The sequence below is a fragment of the Pollicipes pollicipes genome, unplaced genomic scaffold, assembly GCF_011947565.3.
Source record: "Pollicipes pollicipes isolate AB1234 unplaced genomic scaffold, Ppol_2.1 Scaffold_6138;HRSCAF=7277_pilon_pilon_pilon, whole genome shotgun sequence".
Classification (NCBI taxonomy): Eukaryota; Metazoa; Arthropoda; class Thecostraca; order Pollicipedomorpha; family Pollicipedidae; genus Pollicipes; species Pollicipes pollicipes.
In genome coordinates, this window is record NW_023596818.1 from 7,427,614 (window position 1) to 7,450,097 (window position 22,484).

The 22,484-nt window shown below is 49.9% G+C and overlaps 1 protein-coding gene across 1 annotated transcript; it reads left to right on the plus strand.

The window, feature by feature from the left end:
- Positions 1-12,740: 12,740 nt before the first annotated feature.
- LOC119106138 (uncharacterized) lies at positions 12,741-22,484 on the plus strand. Its single transcript, XM_037229736.1, is given in 4 exon segments — positions 12,741-12,871; positions 18,523-21,192; positions 21,194-21,866; positions 21,868-22,484. Coding segments are annotated over 4 exon segments (3,774 nt in total). The 5' UTR covers positions 12,741-12,847; the 3' UTR covers positions 22,275-22,484.

The following is a 22,484-nucleotide window of genomic DNA, read 5'->3' on the forward strand; positions in this document are numbered from 1 at the left end:
ACACACAGGTTTTTACGTAACAATAACGGTTTGCTGATTTTTAGGACTGTCACGAATGCGTCATCGACGTCGCTTAAAACGCTTCCATATCAGAAATTACCTTCAGCTGGTTGATTTTTGGAAAATTGGAAATTACCTTCAGTTGGGGAATAATTCAGTTCCCAGCTATTCTGAGCTATTTGGTACAAAATTGTCTACTTTGTACTAATCACTCCTTTTTCACTTTCATAATTTTTTACTGTGTACTATTCTTAACAGCCAGATCTGGGACAACGCTAAGGCTTCTTTCGTCGCGTTGTTTGTGTTCACATCGCACTTTTTACTTGCACTCACTACATGAAACACGGGTGTAGTCTCCATTCCGGCTGGAGTGAGTCAAGCCATCAAGTCATTGCGGAAGTCATCACCGCTGTCGAGATCCTGACTGGCGGGGGCTTCCGTGGCTGAGACAAAAGGCATTTTGTGTAAATCTTAAGACTCATGACTCATGCAACGACCTATGGGGAAGGGGCTATTATAACTAATTCCACTAACTGCGTTGAATATCATGCGACCCACGCATTTGCGCAGGCGGGGGGGGGGGGGGCAGAGGCCTGATGGGCCCGTTAAGCCCAACTGGAGTCTGTGCCACTTATTTGACCACCTGCGGCGAGCAAGGATGTTGTTGCGTTAATGACAGCTCATGCGTCGATCCGGGGTCAACTGTTGTATGTAATGTATCCGTCTAAGGGCCTCCGCATCGGCCAGGGGATGCCGCTCCGTGTTGCCAGAATGGCGACCGGAAAACACACCGCGGTGGGACAAAGTGGCCCTTCAGGTCTGACCGGGAACGATAATGTGCCCCCTGGTGTTCTGTTCAAGGGGGAGGGGGCATTCCCGGGCAGAAAGAAGTGATTCCATTAGTGTTGAAAGGAGTGGGTTGAAACGAGTTCAAAACGCACAATGAAATCTCATGTTTCTCTGAGAACATGCATTATTTTGCAGAATCGACTAGTGAAACAAATATCATCAAACGCTTTGAGCCTGCATACCGGGCGCCGCTTGTGCAGTGGTTAACACACATACGCTGACCACTGCGCGCCTGGTGAACCACAGGTATGGAGTTTGATTTCCCGCGGTGCCCGCCCATCCCATCAGGGTGAGAGGCTGGCGGCACCGTAAAGCCCACGCAGCTGAGTGCGTCATGAAGCCCCAATGCCACACCCGTCATGTCGTAGAGCAGGAAAAGCGATGATTTGGTTCGAAGTTTTCGTAAAACCGACCGGCGTTGGCCACTGCAAGTAACGCAAGGGGGCGGGCGCCGAGCGCGCAACAAAGACCATCGTAAAATAATGTTTCTGAATGGCATTCAACATTTATTCGTACCGTTCAAAAACTACGCTGTGCGATTTTTACCACTCTGAGTTTGTTCTCTGGACAGATTAACAGGTGAAGCAACACGGAAAATATAGATTTTACCTTTATTCTTCCAGTTCCACCAACAGATTCCAGCACCACTTCGCGGTGCTCTAAAGACCAATGCGTTATTGTCATTAATGTATAAGCCTCACAGGTGAAACATGCACACACAGAACATCTCTAAATGTATAATTTGGTGTCCAAAAGCGTTCAAAAGTGCTTCTTTCAGGTGCGTCACAATTTTCGTCCACTTTTTGACGACGACGGGGCCGACGCTGCGCGGCCTAAGGAGACTGCAGCGCCTGGTGTCGAGGTTTGCTCGATGAGTGGGAATGCTCAGAACACGTTACATAATTTGCACCACTTATCAATTCGGACTGAATGTTGAACATTTCTAAACAAACGTAACTTGGCCATGTTAATACAAATTGCTGGCCCATTTTGATCCGTAATCTACATTCGCGGAATCCTTCCTATCTTTGCGCAACCCAGATGAAAATTCTGACAAAGCTTGTGAGTTTCATCGGTTTAAAAAGAGTTCACTGGACCATTATAAAATAAAGACCGCCAGCGATTTATTTCATGCAGTCATTTAACGCATGATTTTATCAGTTTATTTACTATAAACTTAATGTAAAATTGATCTCGCAGCAGTGTCTAGCCTGTAGTCCAGTTATAGAAAGTACAAATATGATATATATATATATATACATATATATATATATATATATATATATGTCATATCTAAGAAAAACATGTCCCCAGTAAGAAATGGGCCATATCCGGCGATTTTTTTTCGGTGAAGGCCTTTTACTATCCGGCCAGTTACTATTTTACTGCATTTACATCACTACTATCATGAAGTTTTGTCAACCCCGTGCCCAGCTGGCCAACGGTCTGGCTGCGTCCCTGGGCCCACATCAATTCAAGTGTATTACTTCAATGTAAGCCGGAGTAATGAGAGGAAGCAGCTGATTTGCGACCAGTCAGAGGGCTGAAGGAAAATTTCTTAATGGGAGTATATCACCATTTTGTACTTTGCTTTATTCAGATGGGGGCGTACAATTTGATGAGTAATACCGTTTTTTTCGAACTCCTGAATAGCTCAGAAATTTTATCTTAAGTAGCCGCTCCTACGGGAGAAATCTCATTGAACTCCCTGCTCATCCAGCGATGACAAATGAAATGCATTACTTTCATAGTGCTATGAGAGCAATACATTTCATTTGCCTTGCTTTTTCATGTGTATGTTCTATGGTTTGCAACACACGAATTTTTCGAAATGTTTGTATAATAAATACTACGAAAGCTTGAAACACTCTGTTTGGACAAAAAGATGTGCGAACATGAAGCTTTTATCCCTCAAACTCAACGAAGCATTATACTATGACTTCGATTCCTCCCTTATGGAGTTGACCGCAGTGGCCTTTTTCGAGGTGCACTTTGACTTTGGGAATGGAAGTATCACGTGGTCCATAGTGACACACTGGTTTAAGCTTCAAGCATTTCATATTGGTAACGAGCTACTATTAGGGCACTCTGGCTCGGGTTTGAAATATGAAAAACTGCATTATATTCGGCTATTGATTTCCCAAATATGATCGTTTTAACTCTACGTTTCAAAATAGCCAGCATTCCGACCTAGATAAAGAAAATAAAGCTTCCCCTCGTTGAGACATTAAAGGTGAGCTACTGTTCAATTTTTCTATTTATTGTCGATCTAGGTAGCTGAGTAGTTCACTAGGGTAGATCACAACCTAACAAGAGTAAACAGCCTCTAAATGGGCACACTCGTCTTTTCGACGAGCGTTTTATAATGAGGAAGCTAGGTGAACTTGAGCAGTTATTCAGCACCGAATCAAAAGCCTTATGGCGTCAGTGACGAAGTCGGCAACGTGGTTCTTCGGTCCGTTTGCCATAGAGTCTGTTAAACTTATTGCTAATAGCCGATGTATCCAATCAGTGTGATGCAGCATTCAAGGTCTCAGGACTCTTCGTGCAGACATTTCGGAAACCACCACTTCAGCATGACATGACGTGACATGACGCACACGCCATTAAGCTGGACGCACGCGCAAAGCCGGGACAGTCACCATGGCAACACCTGCGTGACACTACACCCTCAGTGACAGGTTGCAAAGTATTTAGTAAAATTTAACTCCTGGTACCCAAGTGCATATCTGACAGACTTTTTATATTATATTGACAATTATGTACTTTACCTCGATGTACCAGACATCTGTCAACTTGCCGCTAACCCCGTCATGACTCGGCTACAAACGCGAAGTTAATGACGACAAACTGGATGTGATGTTTAATCAAATGATGTTACAAATCAGTGAACTTCGATGCCAGGTGTGAATGGGCCATTCAGCCTTTTGAAGTATGCATTTAGCGGATTTTAAAGGAAGGTTATTTTGAAGGCAAACAGGCATTATCTCGATCTTGCCGTGTTGTCGGGGAGAAGCCGAAGAGATAATCTGGATAAACTGAGAACAGCCTAGCGGGCGCGAAGGCCAAAGACGACCATGCATGCAGGGCTTCCAGGGCCACTCTGTCTGCTGGCACTGGCAACTTTGCGGATAGGGGGACAGAGCAGAAGCGTTCACGTGAAGCGGCCGATCTCATTCAGGAGGGAGAGGTGGCCGGCCAATGCCCGAATAAAACAGGAACGGTGCCCACAAGGCGCTATGGAAGACGCGACTCGGCGAAGTCGTCACAAGGACCTATTGAAGACGTTTGCGAAAGACGTGCTCGGTGGCGCCGGCGTAAGCATCCCGGCAACGAAATCCCCCAGCGTTTGGCATTGGAAAGGCAGGCCCTCCTCGGCGACAAGGATGCTACCTCGGCGAAAAGGAAGGATGGAAGCCACCCTCGCTTCAAGGGGCGGGTGTACTGCTCTATACTATCGTCTCTCGAGCCGGCTGACACCGGACACCACGTGTGAAACGGCCTGACGCTTCGAGGAAAGAAGGAAGCATCACTACAAACGTGGAGCCAACGGTCTTAATGTATCTCCACTTTCGCAAAAGTGCTTCACCCTGACCCTGTGTGCCACTGGAGAGGACTAGCGGGACGAAGTTGTGGGGACAATGTTAGTAGGTATGAGTGTGCGAGGAAGAATTAGTGCAACAAGAAGGGCCGTGAGAGTGAGAAGGAATGCATGGAACAGATTGGAAGAGCTTAACTTGCAAAGATCCGTAAGAGGGATGGAAACTCAGCGTATTAGAGGGATGGACAAATCATCTATAACATTCAAACATCAAGTCGTTGGACTACGATATGTTGGCAGGTAACATTTGTTTCAAATTTTAACGGTGGCAGAAAAAGACACCTTTTCAGCTCTGGCAGCGGGTTTGAATAGCTCCGCGCTTACGCAAAGACTACCCCTGGCCGTGGAATGCAGTGATTGGCAACCGCTGCCTGGCCATGTCCATGGGCCCGTTGAACCGCGGTGCCCTTCGCAGAGCCTTGAACCTCGCCCTATTCTCCCATTTTCTTAGCGCGGACTGATGGGGAAAGGGGGACGATACGACTCCCTACCGCTTGCAAACTTAGAACAGCTGCGCCTTGCAATAAAAAGAGTGGGCTGGTCTTAACGAGATATCACGATTGGCAACAGCTTTTTGCTAGGTTAATACATGACCCTATTGTGCCAAGTCAAAGGTTGATTTTGCCTGAAACCACAATTTTGGGGTTTTACATGCCCATATTTACGCAACCGTGCCACGTAGGAATATCAGACTTACAAAAGCATGCTCCATGTTTAGCTCTGAGCACGTTGGTTTGAATTTGCATGTGTTTTAAGCATGTGCTATGTAAGGCTTCGTTACTCTGACAGTGTCGACCTGCCGCCCGCAAGGTCGGATTCGCAGGTGCCCGCCCGCCGACGGCGACGGCCGTGGACCGCCGCGCAGTGTTGAAAACCGTCGCCGCCCAGAAACTAGACGTGCTAGAGACACGTTTAAAGCATCAAAACCAGACGTGCTCGAGACACGTTTGGGGCATCAAAACACGTGCAATGGACGCCCATAGACTACCAAAACTTTGAGTGTGATTACACGGCATGCGGAAGGCAAACAAAAATAGATAAAAAACTACGGGGGTCGCATCGCCCATCTCCCTTTGCACCACAACGTTCCGCTATCAAATTTTAAATAGTGTGAACGCGGATTGCCTAATCAGTATGCACGAGACAGGAAGTGCCCAGCAAAGATGCTTATTTTGCGAATGCATCCCACTGAAAGAATCGGATGAAGCAATATAAGTGTTGCTGTTTTCTTAATGCCAATTACATAGACGTTCTTGTTCCCAAAAATTGTTGGTGCCCACCGGGGCTTTTCTGGTGAGATACCCATATGCGCACTGATAGCTACACGCACGCTTTGTCTGTAGGCGGTAGAGGTTTCAGTTTGCTCGGCACCCTTTCGAGACAGTCTTGACCACACGCCTGCTCTCAGGCTTCCCAGTTGGCGCTTGTGCACACGCAGGGGCTATCCCGACTTTACGAACCCGGTGAACCGGAGGACTGCTCTAAGGCCTGTCATTCATTGGCCAATGGAGGCCCATTCCTTACTCCGGAATGGTCCCATTTATTATTAATGACTTCAGGGCCCAATGATGTATGACGTTCCTACACAGCCCAGAGGCAAAGTAAGTGCGCTGGTTTATAAGCCAGTCGTCGGTGCTGACCTAGGACCGCATCGCAACGGTCGATGCGCTGTTGGTGGTTCTGCATGTCCAGGTCGCGATCCCTTATGGAAAGTGTAATCGATGATAATGTCTTTAGCCACAGATTACCTGGCAATAACTGTTATCGAATATTATTCCACTGCGTCTTTCCTGCGCGCGTTACGTCTCCACGGTGTTGAATAGCTGCTTGCGTTTTTGCCAACAATTGGAATTAAAGACGTTCTCCATTGGCGTGTACCTGTCCACCACCTCAACAGGCGGAGCTTGGGTAACAAGTCAGTGAGGAACCGGACTCCGGTGGGATGAACCGGGGCCGTACCATCGGAAATACTAACGGACAGAAGGGCTTATTTAGAGGCAGACCATGCCCGTGAACCCACCCACGCAGCACGCTGGTGGGTACAGCAGTAATCCCACGGCGGGGCGATCACTCTCCAGCTGCTGCTATTTTGCGGGTAGGAGCCGGTCGAGGAAAAGATGACCGCATTTAGGTTTGAACCATGGACCTCCCACTTACATTAATACGCGTACCAACCAACTGCATCACCTGGGTAGCTTGTTGCGTAGCATGTTGAAAGCTATCAAGCTCCCGGCAGATGGCGTTGTGTAATATACGTGTCAGCATGTCAGGTGACAAATGTAACACTCATGTTTAATATCCTCACCATATCATGATTACACATATCAATATCAAATGCAAATGAACACCGCGTACATTATTGAACAAACCGCATCCGCAAGTGCCGGGACAGCAGCAGCTCTCAGTCCGACAGCTACTAGTAGTTTACTATATATGGCTATGTGTAGCAAAGGTGTGACCAAGTACTGACCTACATGTTAAATGAGGTCAAAGCTTCACTTTGATAAGATGATGGCCTATTGGTAAGACTGGAAAACTGACTTCACGAACAATGGAAGAACAGCATTGCCCTTGAAACGCAGATTGGCTTGGGATTGTTTTGTTCCATCTTTTTGTTTAAGCAATCGTCCTTTGCATAATGCATAACATTATGTATCCCGCATCCGTCACTTCGCATCGAACTTACCACCTCACACAGTGATGCTGCACACGATTCCAATATGTATGGTTATTGCTACCGGTGAACAGCTATGCATTGACCGCCCTGGTACATAACCCGGACGCAGTGCTTGGTGCAGTGCATCTCCGCCTACACAGGTTCCCATCGGATGAGCACAACGAGCCAATGTTTGGGCTCAATGTTCCAGCTACATCAATGGACATTGCCACAGTTAAAAAGCGCAGACAACGAATCGTCCTGCACGAGGTCAAGCTCCTGCAGATGCCCAGGAACGCGGCCGTTTTTCGTAGCGAGTACCGTAGCGACGCTGCATGACACTGCTTCGCGCCGCTGGCGCGTAGTGACGTCACAGCGGTCTCCGTACGTGTGCCCGTACCGTCTCTGCATGACACTGCTCCATGCCGCTAGCGCGTGGTGACGTCACAGCGGTCCCCATGCGCATACCCGTACTGTCTCTTCATGACACTGCTCCGTGCCGCCGGCACGTCTTAGCCGTCCCCATACACGGTGTCTGGTTAGGTATTCTGCAGCCGTGACATTTCACTAATCTGCAAGGCGTGCAAAACGCGCGGCAGTGATCTGGAAACGAATGTTTATGCACCAGCTCACGTTTATAGCACAGTCGGGGGCCTGGCCTGTGAGAACAGGCGTGACAATTTCCATATTTTGGGGGGGGGAGGGGGTGGCCAAGCCCAGCCCCCTCCCCGTTACTGACTTAAGTCCGTCAATACCCCTTTGGACCCCTTTCCCATGCATATGCAGAAAAAAGGAAAACCAGGCCGCTAAAATTGAGTAAGTTTCTGAGCTGCTTATAGACTAGGCACCCAAGCCATCACATTGCTTAACACGCGTAATACGCATCACTATCAATATCATTATCACATACCACCATTACGCAGTCAAATCGGCTTCAAATGGGAGGTCATTCCCCAGCATCGAAACAAGTTCGGAACCGGCCGACAATTTTGTTTAAGATATGATTCGGAGCGGAAATCAAAGCGGCCGAAGTCCGAGGAGAAGTAAGGATGCGGGGACAGGTCAGGTCAACTTCACTGGCTCCGCCACCCAATCGATTTCAGAAGGTGACACCCCTGAGTGAGCAGCATGGAGTGACCAGGCAACGACGCTGTGCAGAGTGGGGCCTTCGGACTCCCGTAGAGTCTCCAGAGAACGCGTAGCACTATGCCGTGTATTGTGCACCCTAAGCAGTGTACACACATACAAGAGTTTACAAGCCGCTGCAAACATTTGTGACAGTCCTGTCAGCGAACGTTTTTATGAGACTTGAACGCCATCAGTAATTTCGACGCTCGATGCTTCAGTGTTTTTGCGTGCCACCACTGGTGACGAACGATGCTGCCTTCTAATACATCAATGATATGACCGTGGTCGTAAGAGCTAGACCAATGAGATAGGAAGTTTCCGCAGAGAGCGACAGAATTCGTGTGATGGGGCAGCATCGAGACAACACCGAGAACTGACCGCCCCGTCGGTGCAGCAGGCAGCATTTCGGCCCCTTCGGCGCTCAAAGCGAGTGACCGACGGGTCTCTCCGACATAGCACCAAGTCGCTTCGATTTCAACGTAATGCATTCAATTTTTGACGGTGCAAAATGTCTTTGTGGAAATAGCGAGCATTGCTACTCTTAGTACATGGGCAATAAACCCGGAATTAAACGGTAGCGCCGTAGGTGTCCCACAAGGAGCCAGCCCGCTGAGTAGGATAACGAATAGGGTGACGTGATAACTGCTTTTGTCGCAAAAACAAAACGCGTGGGTGGATTCGTTTGCAATACTGATAAAGCTTTCCCGCTTCATGGATTAGTCGAAGATAAAAAGGTGTGTCAAGAGGTCAAAAAAGGTGTGTTCATACTCGATACTAGATACAAAAATGTTTTGACTGTCCATCGTAGTGGCATTTATACTAAAACATCTCAGTGCACTCTGCATAGGATGAAATGATGCTTTCATGACAGTGCGTTTCATCACACAATTTTAACATGTGTGTACCATGTCTCTGAACAAGATTTGACTTACTGATGTGAGGGCTGTACGCGTTGAGGAAAAACGGTCCTCATCTTTTGTGACGAAGAATAAGTTCTGGATAAGCGGCAAACAAAATAAGCGGCATTCTGCCTTTTTTGTCCGTTTTCTCAGAAAATGGTGTCCTTTCCCGGGAAAGTGGTTTGCGGCATAATCGTAAAACATGCGCAAGACAACTCTGGCGTTTCTAAACCTGCTGGTGCCCACTATTTCAGACATTGCACTGGCCCGAGTGACCGTTAGCGATGTTTTCAGACATACGCAGACTTATGGGCGTGTTCGGAGGGCACAGAAGAAGGTCAAAGCCGGTGAAACGGTGACACAAAGACTGCGGCGACGGCTGGTGAAGGCGATTTCAAGTATTCCGCTAGCAGGCGCTGCGATATGTCAAATGAGTTGACATATCACAGCACCCGCTAGTGAAACGTTTTCGCGCATCACAGTCATCGGTCAAGGAAATACAAAGGGAAGATAGAGGAAATGACAGAAAAAACAAAGGGATCAAAGATTTCTGGAGATCAACGAAGGCGTCAGAAGATATGTAACTTGTCCCGAGGACTGACGCCCAGCAGACAGGCTAAAGACATCGTGACTGACGACTACTGCGTCACCTGCTCTACTATCGAAGTGCCAGGAAATTCGTGTTTTTATAAACTTGCTGGAAGAGATGTCCTTTCTGGTGTAAGACTGAAGGATGGGAGCAAGGTCCCACGCAAGTTGCTGATATGGTTCACCACCAGCCCACGTGGATGATAGTGGTGACGATGATCTTGTGGACGATCACCCAGTCGGTGATCGTGCCCAACGGAAAGGATGTGGGCGGGCCAGCATTAGGTCAAAAGTGAGTACAGAAGGTTCTTTTACCTTTTAAGAACTCACTTCGATGATGACCTGCACATTTTCTGACCAGAAATTGCCCCTACACATAGCACACGAAAGGCGCTGCAACTGCTTAAAGACACTGCGCGCGGTTTTAACCTCAAGAACATGAACCCACCCTGCATTCCCCTGCTCCGGCCAATAAAGACATGTGACACGTCACCAGTCCGGTGTGGTATGCCAGGAAAGGCTATGGGGAGCTTAGATCAGGATACGAAAAATCATCCGTGAACTTAACCCGGAGATGTTACGTAGGATGATGGAGAAGGAGGCCGCGCACGTGCACCTAGCACGCAATGATCACTTCCCCTTAATGACCAAGCTGACCCCCCCTTACGACAGTGAATCCCCCCCTCCGCGTTCTGAAGCCTAAGCACGAGTAGAATGTTGAAACTAGGAGTCTGGCAAGGTCCCCAGGTTGGATATTGCAAGCAGTGCTGAAAAAAACAGTCCTTTCAGGCATTACATATCCTTTCAGGCACAACTGACCTTCAAACAAGTTTTAGGGCGAGGCAGTCGCTTCGACTTCCGCTATCAGGACGAGGGTTAAAATGTTGACCCTAGGCTGCCGCTGCTCAAGACTTCTGTATAGGCCACGCGTGCCGTTACCCGTGGTCAGTGGCTAGAAGAGCACCTCACAGGATGAATTTTCAGGATCCGGTCTGGTCTAGTCCCGCTTGCCCAGATCCGATCCGCATTCCAATCCGGTTTTCCCAGATTCCCCAACCGAATCCGATCTGGTCCGACTCAACAGAAAACAAACTATGAAATGAATATGTGCTAATAAATTTTCATATTAAGAAATTATTTGTTATTGAACAGCAGCGTTGGCCCATTTGAGTGTTTTAGATTTGAGTTATTTTTTACAATTATTGACTCGAGGTTAGGTACAGCATATCTACACATGCCGCTGGAAGGCCTCTGGTATTCTGTTCACAAGTGCTGGACAACGCTCATTGGGTACGCCTTCTGAATGAATAAAACGGTCATCTCACGTCATATATGATGCTTAATGTGCGTGTCCGTTCTCGGACCTACAGACATTTTTCAGCCGCGACCATCATTTCCTACTAGATTGTTAGCTGCGTCAAAATCACAATCGATTTGTGCGACTGTTCGCTGGGCCTGCGGCACCTGCTTTCACCCATGAGAATGAACCGCTTGTGTCATTTTCGAGCCCCATTGCTGGAATGTCAGATGCTACCAGAGGCCCTTTTTGCTCATGATGGAAAAGATGCGAAACATTTTTAATTGTAATCATGCGTAGCACAGCTGCATGAAGCCACATTTAAACAGTGAAAAAAACAATATTCCAGGCACATCGACAATGGTACGCCACTTTCGTTTCTTTTTTATCACGCTAAGGGAGGTACCATATTTAGATGGCGAAGCCTTTTGGTCATGTCGTTCGACATTTCGTGCGTCGTGAGTTCCCCGGATGCTAAAAAGGAACTCTACAATATTTACAAAACGTGGTGCGATGGTTCAGTACACGTCGCCCGCCATGGGGCGTATCATGACCGCAGACGCTTTGACATCTCATATACATACCAGCCACTGGCCAAGGGCCCTGGGGATCGCACAAGCTACTCGGAATCATACCAGATCTTCATCTGGGGCAGAAATGAAGTCTTGCGTGGCATGCTCGCCTACGTTAATTTCCGGGCTTTCTGTGTGAAGTGTCTTCAACCTTCTAAATCATGGCAGGAGAATCACAGGCATGCAAATGCATTGCTGGCGTCCAATTTCTGCATGTAGCTCTTTTGTTGGGTGCAAAGAGTACCTAACTCTAACTCATAACTCAAACTCCTCTAACTCTAACTCACATCCAGCGACAGCCTGCTGGCCACCTTTTCGCCTTTTGAAAGTCACCTTTGGTCCCTGATTGTAAAGCATAACATGTTCATTCTTTAAGACACATGAATGGGGGAAGTGGGTCCAAAAAACTGTTGGGCAGCAACAAACGTTGTTTTGGCCACGGGGAAACGAATCAATCGAAACAGCATGCCTAATTTGAAGCTGATGTTGAACCCGCAGATTTGGCTGACTGACTAGATAAACAGAAACTGTAGTGGTGCACTGGAATTAATCTATCTTAACTTGCTCAGAGAAGCTCAGAAATTCCAAAACTTTGTTGTGTTTTCTGCCAACAAAACATGCTTCTACCCCGTTTTTCAACTCTAAAATGCAATCTCACCCACTGGGGTTAAATGGAATGGTCAGAAGGCATGGTAGTTATGTCTGGATAACATAGGTTAGTAGGTTATAAGGCACTTTAGTCACCCTGGAAAGAATGAAAGTTCTAGTTTTCCATAGCAGCATACTATGTAGCCTATGTTAACATGATTTTGAATCGAAACTATTGTATCTTGTTAAATTAAGGATTTTTTTAGTTCATGTCTTCATTGAACAATTCAACGACCATTAAGCAATAATTTCCATTTGATTGTTTATCAATCCGTGTGAGCCGGCAACTTCGAAAATCCGGTCCAGTTCTTATCCATGTCGTGGTAAAAGTTTCTGATCCAGTCCAATCCGGCTAGCGGATTGGTCCACAATCCGCTGGTTCATCCAATCCGCGAAGAGCTCCACCAGTTGGCCTGGCCGATGGGCCGGTTGAGCGCGCGCAAACCGGCCGCGCTCCTGCCAGATATAAACACAGCGGACGTGAAGCTGCTGCCGACTGTACCGTGGTCACCCCGGCCAGCAGAGACCAGGAGGGGTCGGTCGGTCCCTGACGGGACAGGGACGCATCGGACAGCCTTCCGGTCAGATCAACACCGCTGCCGGGTCACCATGCGCGCCACCCTTCTTTGGTCGGTAAGCAGCACGGGGTCAAATGCAGCAGGCGCGGTGCGTGTTGCTGTGAGGACGTCCCACATGTGGTTCATGTGTTTGTGGTCAGCTGCTTATTTCCACAGGATGCGTTCATGCTGAACGTGCGGTTAGATATGGTGGTTCTCCCGTCCCTCGAGCCCACTTCGCTCGCTATTATAAATGCAATGCGATGGGCATGCGTACATGGAGCTGGATGTGTGAAGCATCAATAATTTGACTACATATGCCCAACGTCCAAAGAACAGATACACACATGGTGATAACGTAAGTAATTTCAGTCATTGCCATACAAAGGCATAGTACATTTCATGCCTCAAAACATGCCTCGGCTCGTTGGGGAACCATGCATGTCGCTCTACGTTTCAACACATCGCAGCCTGATATTCAGCTATTTTAGTCATTTTGTTTGAAGGTGACTGATTCGACCACATCTATATTCTGTTGGTTTCTTCGAAAAGACTAAGATCAGTTTGTTGAAGCTGTCTGGCTTTTCAAACACGTGCTTTGAACACATCGTGCCTAAAGCTCGGATACATGGCACGCGTAGTGACAGTTGAAGGAAGCAGTGCTCAGGGACCTCAATATGGCAGAAATATAGCGTAAGATCTGTGTTGTGCACACAAACCACCGAGGACAAAAGGTCACCTGTATACTCCGATTACCTAGGGGAGAAGACATAACACCCCCCCCCCCCCCCTCCCCCATGTGTTGCGGGAACAACTTCTGAACCGTACCAGGTATCTCCATCTAGTTCTCAGGACTGCCCAGATGGCCGAAATTACGCATTACTGGGTACAGCAATCAAATGGCTGATTTGGTCACGGATATATGACGCATAATCATTTATGTATTCTTGCTGTGAATTTTGCAGTACTCTGCAGAATGTTTTCTTGTTTCGAGTCGCAAAACTTAAAACCATCGAAAGGTTTTGCCATGTGGTCATGAGCATGCCACTCAGGCCCAGTCTCACTATAAGGTATCATCAGGCGGCATGTGAGGTTAATTAGGAAAGGTGGACGCGACGTTGTTTTTTTCTTTTCAGCGCCCACGTACAATAAAAAGTTGGTATATTTAACCGATTTTGAGCCTGGCGACTACCATTTATCAGCCATTATCAAACAGATCAGGTGACTATTCAGGCAGTCGCGATAACCAAATACTGTCGCTCACGTCGGAAGAACACATTTGCTTGACAGACAGATGGGGCTGAAATGTGCTCTCGCCTTGGCTTTCCGTGAATATCTCCGGAGAAGACGGACAAACAAACTTCCTTGCCTACCCACAAAGGAAAGCTTACCACGCCGTTTATAGGGAAGGAAAATAAAGTAGTCCCATATACATTGAAATTGCGGGTCGGTTAAATCAGCACTTCACCTAGCGTGAACGAGTAACAAACGAAGACAATTCGCCTACTGTAAGTTTTCGGCAAGGGATTGCTTGCTTCTGCAGTGGCGACTAGTGTATGCATATTGGTATTCGTTAAAATGCCAAGGTCATTCCGAGGAGGCGAGGTCAACCTCCTCCACATTCCACGTAATTGTTAAAGGTTCGCTACCGCACTTACGAAATTGTAGGCATATCCCGTTCTTGAGAAACATGCACCACACCACCACGCATTACTTGGCTGGACGTAAAACACCTGCAGAGGTTTTGAGAACGATGGGAATCTGGATCATTTTTCTTTGCCACATTTCCCATTCATAAACTTCTGACAGCCTTGTTAAGTTGGTGAACGTTAGATGGTCTCCCGGAACATGTTTCTAGAGAAAACAATTTCAAACTAAGCACTATGGAGACACGGGTTGCAATCGATGATAGTCACGACGGTATGACACTCAGAAATTACATTTTCTGTGTGTGTGTGTCATTGGGGCTTTACGACGCACTCAGCTGCCGAGGCTATATGGCGTCGCCTGCCTCTCACCCTGGCAGGAAGGGCGGGCACCGCGGGGAACCGAGAGCTGCCGGCTGGTGCAGACGAGCCATGAGCCGCTGGACCCCGCTTGCGATGTGTTTGCAACGTTCATACCACCACATTTACATGATTCGATCATGTAAACACTACAAGACAGAGCAAACATTGGGCAGCTGGGCAGTGAGCGGACATCGGCGCATGTTGCTCCGCTGTGGGCCAAACTGGCATTGGTAATGGACCGCGATAGATTCAGCAAATGCTACTATACTGCTAGTTATGGTATCGGCGAAGGTCGAGAATCGCCGGCTTTAGTGAGACCCTTCAGAAATGTTGAAACTAAGCTTGTGGTGCAGGAAGTTTAAACCCGGTTGGATGTTTTCAAATAGTCTAACAAGCATTCAACTGGCTTACAAATATCGCGTTTGGCCTCACTTTTAGCGACTTGTTAAAGCCATATTGTGTTAAGGGGAGGGGAGCTCGTTCGACTCCGTCATATCTAAAAAATGCCTGCTGATTACCGGAAACGAATCGCTGGTCGATTCCTCACGACACCATTTACATTATAAAAAAGGACGCTTCAAACATCGTTAAATTGCAGTCAGTGGCGTATCTAAGCGACAGAACAGAAATCGGGAGGATAGCACGCATTTTCAAAACATGTTTTTTGAAAAGAATTAGAGCAGGGAAAATGCGATGGTACGTCGCCATGACAGTTAGATATTAGCCGACAAGGTAGATGCCAAAAATGTCATCCCAGGCGGTGCCATGGGAGCAAAAAGGCGAGACTAAGTGAGTGGTAGACAACAAATGTCGATGACAGTGGTGATATTTCATTACAGTGCTCAGACAGTGTAAGTGGAAATGTGCCATAGGAGCATCCAGGTCAGGAAAGGGAGTAAAGTTTGGGAGTATGGACACGTGAAAGTTGGGATCACCGTCCGCTGGCTGTTCCCTGTTGGCGGTCACGAACTTCATGTACTGCAATAACCCCTCCCTGCCCTGTTGTCGTTCCTGGACTCACCTTTGACATGGAAGTCACCTTTTTAAATGGTGTTTACCGCTCATAAGTGGAAAATGAATTGTTATATGTCATTTTAGTGTTTCATGTCTCACATGATATGGCCCCAATCGCTCTCAGCACTGAAAAAAAAATGTTCAGAAAACTGTGTTTGATCAAAACGCATGTCATTTAGGGTATTTATCGCAACAAAACAAATATCTGTGTTTCCATTACGGTTTCCATGATTTTCTTCGGATCTCTCGCCGTTGGTGTGGCTGGCCTTTATTTTGTGCCGGCTGGAAGAGGCGTCTTGCAACGATCTTGAATCCCTGTCACCCCTAGCGACATACATCTTACCATAAGACCATATTTAAGAGCCCCTACTATATAAGTACATGGAAATTTTCGGAAACGCAACATTAGGAAAAAGAGGCAAAGACGAAAATGAGACAAAAATGAGGCATGAGATTGCAAGAACCCTCGCACATATGAGGAATGCAGATACATGTTGTGTTATTCATTGTGATGCGGACAAAAAATGTGTATTCCACAAATACGATTCGAAGACTAAAGTATGAGAGGAAATATCATATATTTGTTGTTTTATTAAATGTGAGATTTCAAATCATATACTAAAATATAATATCAAGTCTCACACTGTGTTGTAGCATCAGGTTGTACGATTCCCTGCAAATTGCCTCTGCTCGTATCCATTGCTTGACCTTGACCAGCCATAGGTCAGCGACCTTACGAGATCCGTCTAATTTGTACTATCGAAAGATCCGCGATTTTAATGTGTACAGCTGCGCGAAATTTGGTGCGGATATGCCACGTTGTTTGGAAATTCCTCTCTAAATACCTTTGGAGGGATGAAATTGACCCCTCACTCGACCGCGTCTCGACAATTACGACTTCTTATGGTTGCCTTTGAATGCATGATCCTATGCGAGCTGCAGTGTCGTTCTGTCGTAATTTGTTTACAATATTTTGGGAAAACAAGCCATCGCATGTCGAACAGGGCTGTTTTAACATCTTGAAAGCCTTCATTCGCAACTTACAAGTAAGGAGTGCATGCGGTGTGCCAAATCCAACAACCATGCAAAAGGACCATGAACTTATCAATGGTGACCGCAGTCTTGCGTGCGCTAAAATTGTCCGAGGTCCTGAAAATACGTATCATCCATGCATGATATGTCACATGGGTATACTTAAAAAAGAAAGAAGTCCGGTGGTGATCTGAAATATGGACCGCGTAATTAGGACTCGGGAATAGATGAAATTAATGTACGCGTATTATCCTGTTTGTGTTGCAGTACCGCTATCCGATGGTTTTTATACTTATGACGCTACTGATTGTTGATCTGATCATATTTTTGAAATGCATTCCGAAGGTTGGATGCCCCTTTAACAATGAAAGCTCAAAATTTGCAAAATGAAAAAGTTAGCCGAAACGCGTGGCAAAACCCTGTTCGTAGATCGACAACGGGAAGTTGCAGCAAAACGGGATCTATAGATCCCAATACCAAGACCATGCCTTGGTGTAAAAAAGGACCGCCATGCGGGCTTAAGTACGAATCGACGGGCACAGCTGCGCATGTGCAGCTTTGACGTTTTGCTCAGAAAGGTATCGAAGTTATTCCTCGACCCGTTTCCTATTGTACATAGCGCGGACTGATTGGGGGCCGGTGCGACCCCCGCCGTTTTCAGAGTAATAAATATAGAGCTTAGAAAAGGCTCCAGTGGATTGCTTCCGATTGAGATCTCGCCATTGGCAATAAGTTTGATGTTGGTAGGTCAACAATTTGCCGCATTATGACAGGTCAAAGATGAAGCTTCAGAAAATCGAGCTTTTCGGCTTTACATGTTCACATGTTTGAAGCCATGCCCCGTAACTGTACGAAATCTAAACAGGCGTGCTCCTTGTTTAATCTGAAGAACAGTGATGATAAGTTGCATGTGCTTGAACATACATTTATGTTATATGGCTCCAATAATGTTCTAATGTCGGACCGCCGCGCGCATCCCACGGCACCGTCGGCTGCCGCTCACCGCCCGCTCCGGCCGTACATAGACCACCGTGTAGCTCCCCAAGAAATCCGACGGTGCCCCAAACCAGAAAAGCTTGGGACACTTTTCTGGAAACTTAATATTAATGGGGTGCCGTGTATTTGGCAGCGAGCTGATAGCCACTCGACCTCAAGTTCTACATCACGCCAAATGTCCCCTTAAAAAAAGACGAGATACGCCACATAGCTCGTCACATATATGCCCCACTTATCTGTTTGTCACATGCATTGCCTTCCATTTCGTGAACCCGCAAACAAGCCGCGATTAGCATTGCTAACACTTCAACTTCAAATACGTGGACGCTTATGAAGCTTTTCAAACTGACATGTGTTTTAAGCGGAAAAAGCATTACTGTGCATCGCGCACACACCCCAATTAAAACCCTCAAACTAAAACAGTCGTACAATGCGTATCTGTGTGGCTGACAAAGTTCGCGTGTTATTCCAGTTCCGAGTCCTGCAATATTGTTCCATGATATATGCCAGGACTTCGTGCGATGGCTTTATACCCACCTTCATCTGTGCGAGGGGGTCTCCTCGCCCCAACCTTACAGCTTCAGACTCACAAACTTCCGCGTTTTCATGTCGCATCATGTGCCACGTTGCTATCTGGCAGTCTGACCTCACCTGACCTGACCTTGCCCCTTTGCAGGCCCTGCTGCTGTCGGCGCTGCGCTCAGACGGAGCTCGGGCCTCCGACTGCGTCACAGGCGCTGAGGGCTCCTGCTTGCCTAACGGCGACCTGAGGGGCACTCTGCCACCACAGGGTGCTGCCGGCACTGGACAGGTCCCTGAGCAGCTTCCTGCACAGGCCCCAGATGAAGCTGGGCAGCCCCCTGGGGAGCCCCCTGAGCAGCCCCCTGCACAGGCTCCTACTGGCACCGAACACCCTCCTGAGCAGCCCCCTGAGCAGCCTACTGCACAGGCCCCTGCTGGAACTGAGTGGCCCCCTGAGCAGCCCACTGAGCAGCCTACTGCACAGGCCCCTGCTGGAACTGAGCAGCCCCCTGAGCAGTCCCCTGAGCAGCCTACTGCACAGGCCCCTGCTGGAACTGAGCGGCCCCCTGAGCAGCCCACTGAGCAGCCTACTGCACAGGCCCCTGCTGGAACTGAGCAGCCCCCTGAGCAGCCCACTGAGCAGCCTACTGCACAGGCCCCTGCTGGAACTGAGCAGCCCCCTGAGCAGCCTACTGCACAGGCCCCTGCTGGAACTGAGCGGCCCCCTGAGCAGCTCCCTGAGCAGCCTACTGCACAGGCCCCTGCTGGAACTGAGCGGCCCCCTGAGCAGCCCACTGAGCAGCCTACTGCACAGGCCCCTGCTGGAACTGAGCGGCCCCCTGAGCAGCCCACTGAGCAGCCTACTGCACAGGCCCCTGCTGGAACTGAGCAAATCCCTGAGCAACCTCTTGAGCAGCCCTCTGCACAGATCCCTGCTGGCACTGAGCAGCCCCCTGAGCAGCCTACTGCACAAGCCCCTGCTGGCACTGAGCAGCCCCCTGAGCAGCCTACTGCACAGGCCCCTGCTGGCACTGAGCAGCCCCCTGAGCAGCCTACTGCACAGGCCCCTGCTGGAACTGAGCAGCCCCCTGAGCAACCTTTTGAGCAGCCCTCTGCACAGGCCCCTGCTGGCACTGAGCAGCCCCCTGAGCAGCCTACTGCACAGGCCCCTGTTGGCACTGAGCAGCCCCCTGAGCAGCCTCCTGTACAGGCCCCTGTTGGCACTGAGCAGCCCCCTGAGCAGCCTCCTGTACAGGCCCCTGTTGGCACTGAGCAGCCCCCTGAGCAGCCTCCTGTACAGGCCCCTGTTGGCACTGAGCAGCCCCCTGAGCAGCCTCCTGTACAGGCCCCTGTTGGCACTGAGCAGCCCCCTGAGCAGCCTCCTGTACAGGCCCCTGTTGGCACTGAGCAGCCTCCTGAGCAGCCTCCTGTACAGGCCCCTGTTGGCACTGAGCAGCCCCCTGAGCAGCCTCCTGTACAGGCCCCTGTTGGCACTGAGCAGCCCCCTGAGCAGCCTCCTGTACAGGCCCCTGTTGGCACTGAGCAGCCCCCTGAGCAGCCTCCTGTACAGGCCCCTGCTGGCACTGAGCAGCCACCTGAGCAGCCATCCGCCACCACCAGTGACAGCCTGCAGAGCAGCTGCCGGCCGTTCGTGCTGTGCCCAGCGGCCCTGGCCGACACGGCCAGCACCGGCGACCTGAGCTGCCCGCTGGGCGACGGCTCGGCCGGCGTCATCTGTCGCGACTTCGGCATCAACCCGCTGGAACTGGCAACGCATGCGTCCGGTCATAGGACAGACGACCGGAGGAACACATCACGGCCGCTCTCCAGCGACCAGATCATAAACGACTTGTTCATAGTCGTCGGCGACGACAGCGAATTGCTAGAGGCATCCAAGCAAGCTGCACAACGCATCCAAGAGCAAAAACTGCAAGGTAGCCAGACGGCGCCCAGAGACTCCCCTCTGGGTCTTTTCAGCCTCAACTCCGGCTCCAGGCATGGGTTGCATAAACTCGGCCTGCAGTGCCTGCATCATCAGCTGACGCTCCAAGCTATAAGCGAGCAGGGTAAAAGCCACTTGCGGCTCGTCTCGAGCTTCAGCGGTGGGCAGACTGGCGCCAACGCCTCGGCAGCACAGCCCACACGCCTCGGGAACTGCACGGTGGAGAAGCCCATCGTCTGCAAGGACAGTTTCTACCGCACAGCGAGCGGCGAGTGCAACAACCTGCAGCGCCCGCGCGAGGGCGCGGCGCGGACTGGGTTCAAGCGGCTGCTGGAGAGCACGTTCGATGGTGGCGTCGGAGCTATCCGCTCGCGAAGCGTCAGAGACCTGCCGTTGCCAAATCCACGACTCATCAGCGAGCGCATGGTGAAGACCATCTCGAAGGAACTGAACGGCTTCACGCTCTCCGTAATGCAGTGGGGCCAGTTCATCGACCACGACTTTAACCTCGCGCCTTTCTTCAGCAATGGAGCCACTGATCCCATCACGTGCTGCGAGGATGGTGGCCGCACGCTGCCGGCCACGCCCCTACACCTGCAGTGCATCCCCTTCTCCATCCCGGCCGACGACCCGTTCTACAGCCAATTCGGCCAGCGCTGCATGAGCATGACGCGATCAATACCGGCGCCGCCCCTGGACTGCATCGCGCGCCCTACCACGCCCCTGAACGCCATCACCTCGCACCTGGACGCGTCCAATATCTACGGCAGCGACCATGAGGAGCAGAGTGAGCTGCGCGCCCACCGCGACGGCCTGCTGCTCACCTCCGACAACAACCTGTTGCCGCTGGCGACCAGCCCGGAAATGGGCGCGTGCACGAAAAATGCCACTGTCTGCTTCCGTGCCGGGTGACGAGCGGGTCAACGAGCAGAGCGCACTGACCGTCATGCACACCATCTTCATGCGCGAGCACAACCGCGTGGCAGGCGCGCTGAAGCAGAACCACCGCGACTGGGACGACGAGAAGCTGTTCCAGGAGGCGCGGCGGATCGTGGTCGCCGAGTGGCAGCACATCGTCTACAACGAGTGGTTGCCGATCATCGTCGGGTTCGACTACGCCAGGGATCATGACCTGCTGCCAATGACGTCCGGCTTCTCCACATTCTATGACGTGCACGTGAACCCCACCGCATCCAACGAGTTTGCCACCGCCGCCTTCCGCTTTGGTCACTCATTGCTGCGCGACTTGTACCACCTGATCAACGCCGACGGCAAAATCGTCCAATCTATTAATCTCACCAGTACCTTCTTCGATCCGGATGTCATAACGCGAAGATTCGTTGAGCACGCGCGGACCTTGGTCGCTACACGATGCGAGGCATTCGACACCAACATCATCAGCAGCGTTCACCAGAAGCTGTTCATGAACAATGAGCTATTCGGCCTTGACCTGATTGCGATCAACATCCAGCGAGGACGTGATCACGGCATCCCCACGTACACGACCATGCTGAAGGCCTGCACCGGCTTCATCGTCTCCAGCTGGGGCGATCCTCAATGGTCTGATTGACTCCGGGACAATCGACCAGCTGCGCTCCCTCTACGATGATCCTGGAGACGTGGACCTCTTCATCGGTGGTCTGGCTGAACGGCAAGCCCCTGGCGCCCAGGTGGGGCCCACCTTCCAGTGCCTGATCGGGCAGCAGTTCTACGACGTGCGCTTTGGAGACCGCTTCTTCTACGACAACGGCGGCTTCCAGCACAGCTTCACAGCCGCCCAGTTGAAGGAGATCAGAAAGAGCAGTTGGGCGCGCATCATGTGCGACACGCTCGGTCCAGAGTTCGGAAACGACTTCACGCGAGTGCAGCCGCTGGCGTTTGTCGAGTTTTCGGTGGGCGCGAACGGCATCACGTCCTGCGGCTCGCAGGCCATTCCCAGCCTGAACCTGGCGGTGTTCGAATGAAGACATGGCTAGCGAACCGCTTGCATGAAGGAGTCTCGCCCAGCCCTGCTGTCCGATCCTGAATCGTGAACCGGATCGCGCGTACGTTACCTCGGGTCGTGTTTGGATGCGATGTCGCAAGGCCGTGCGCCAGACGTCATCACGGCGGCGGACATCTCACTAAGATGTCGCTGGCATGCCTGGCACCTCTGATAATGAATACAAGATGCA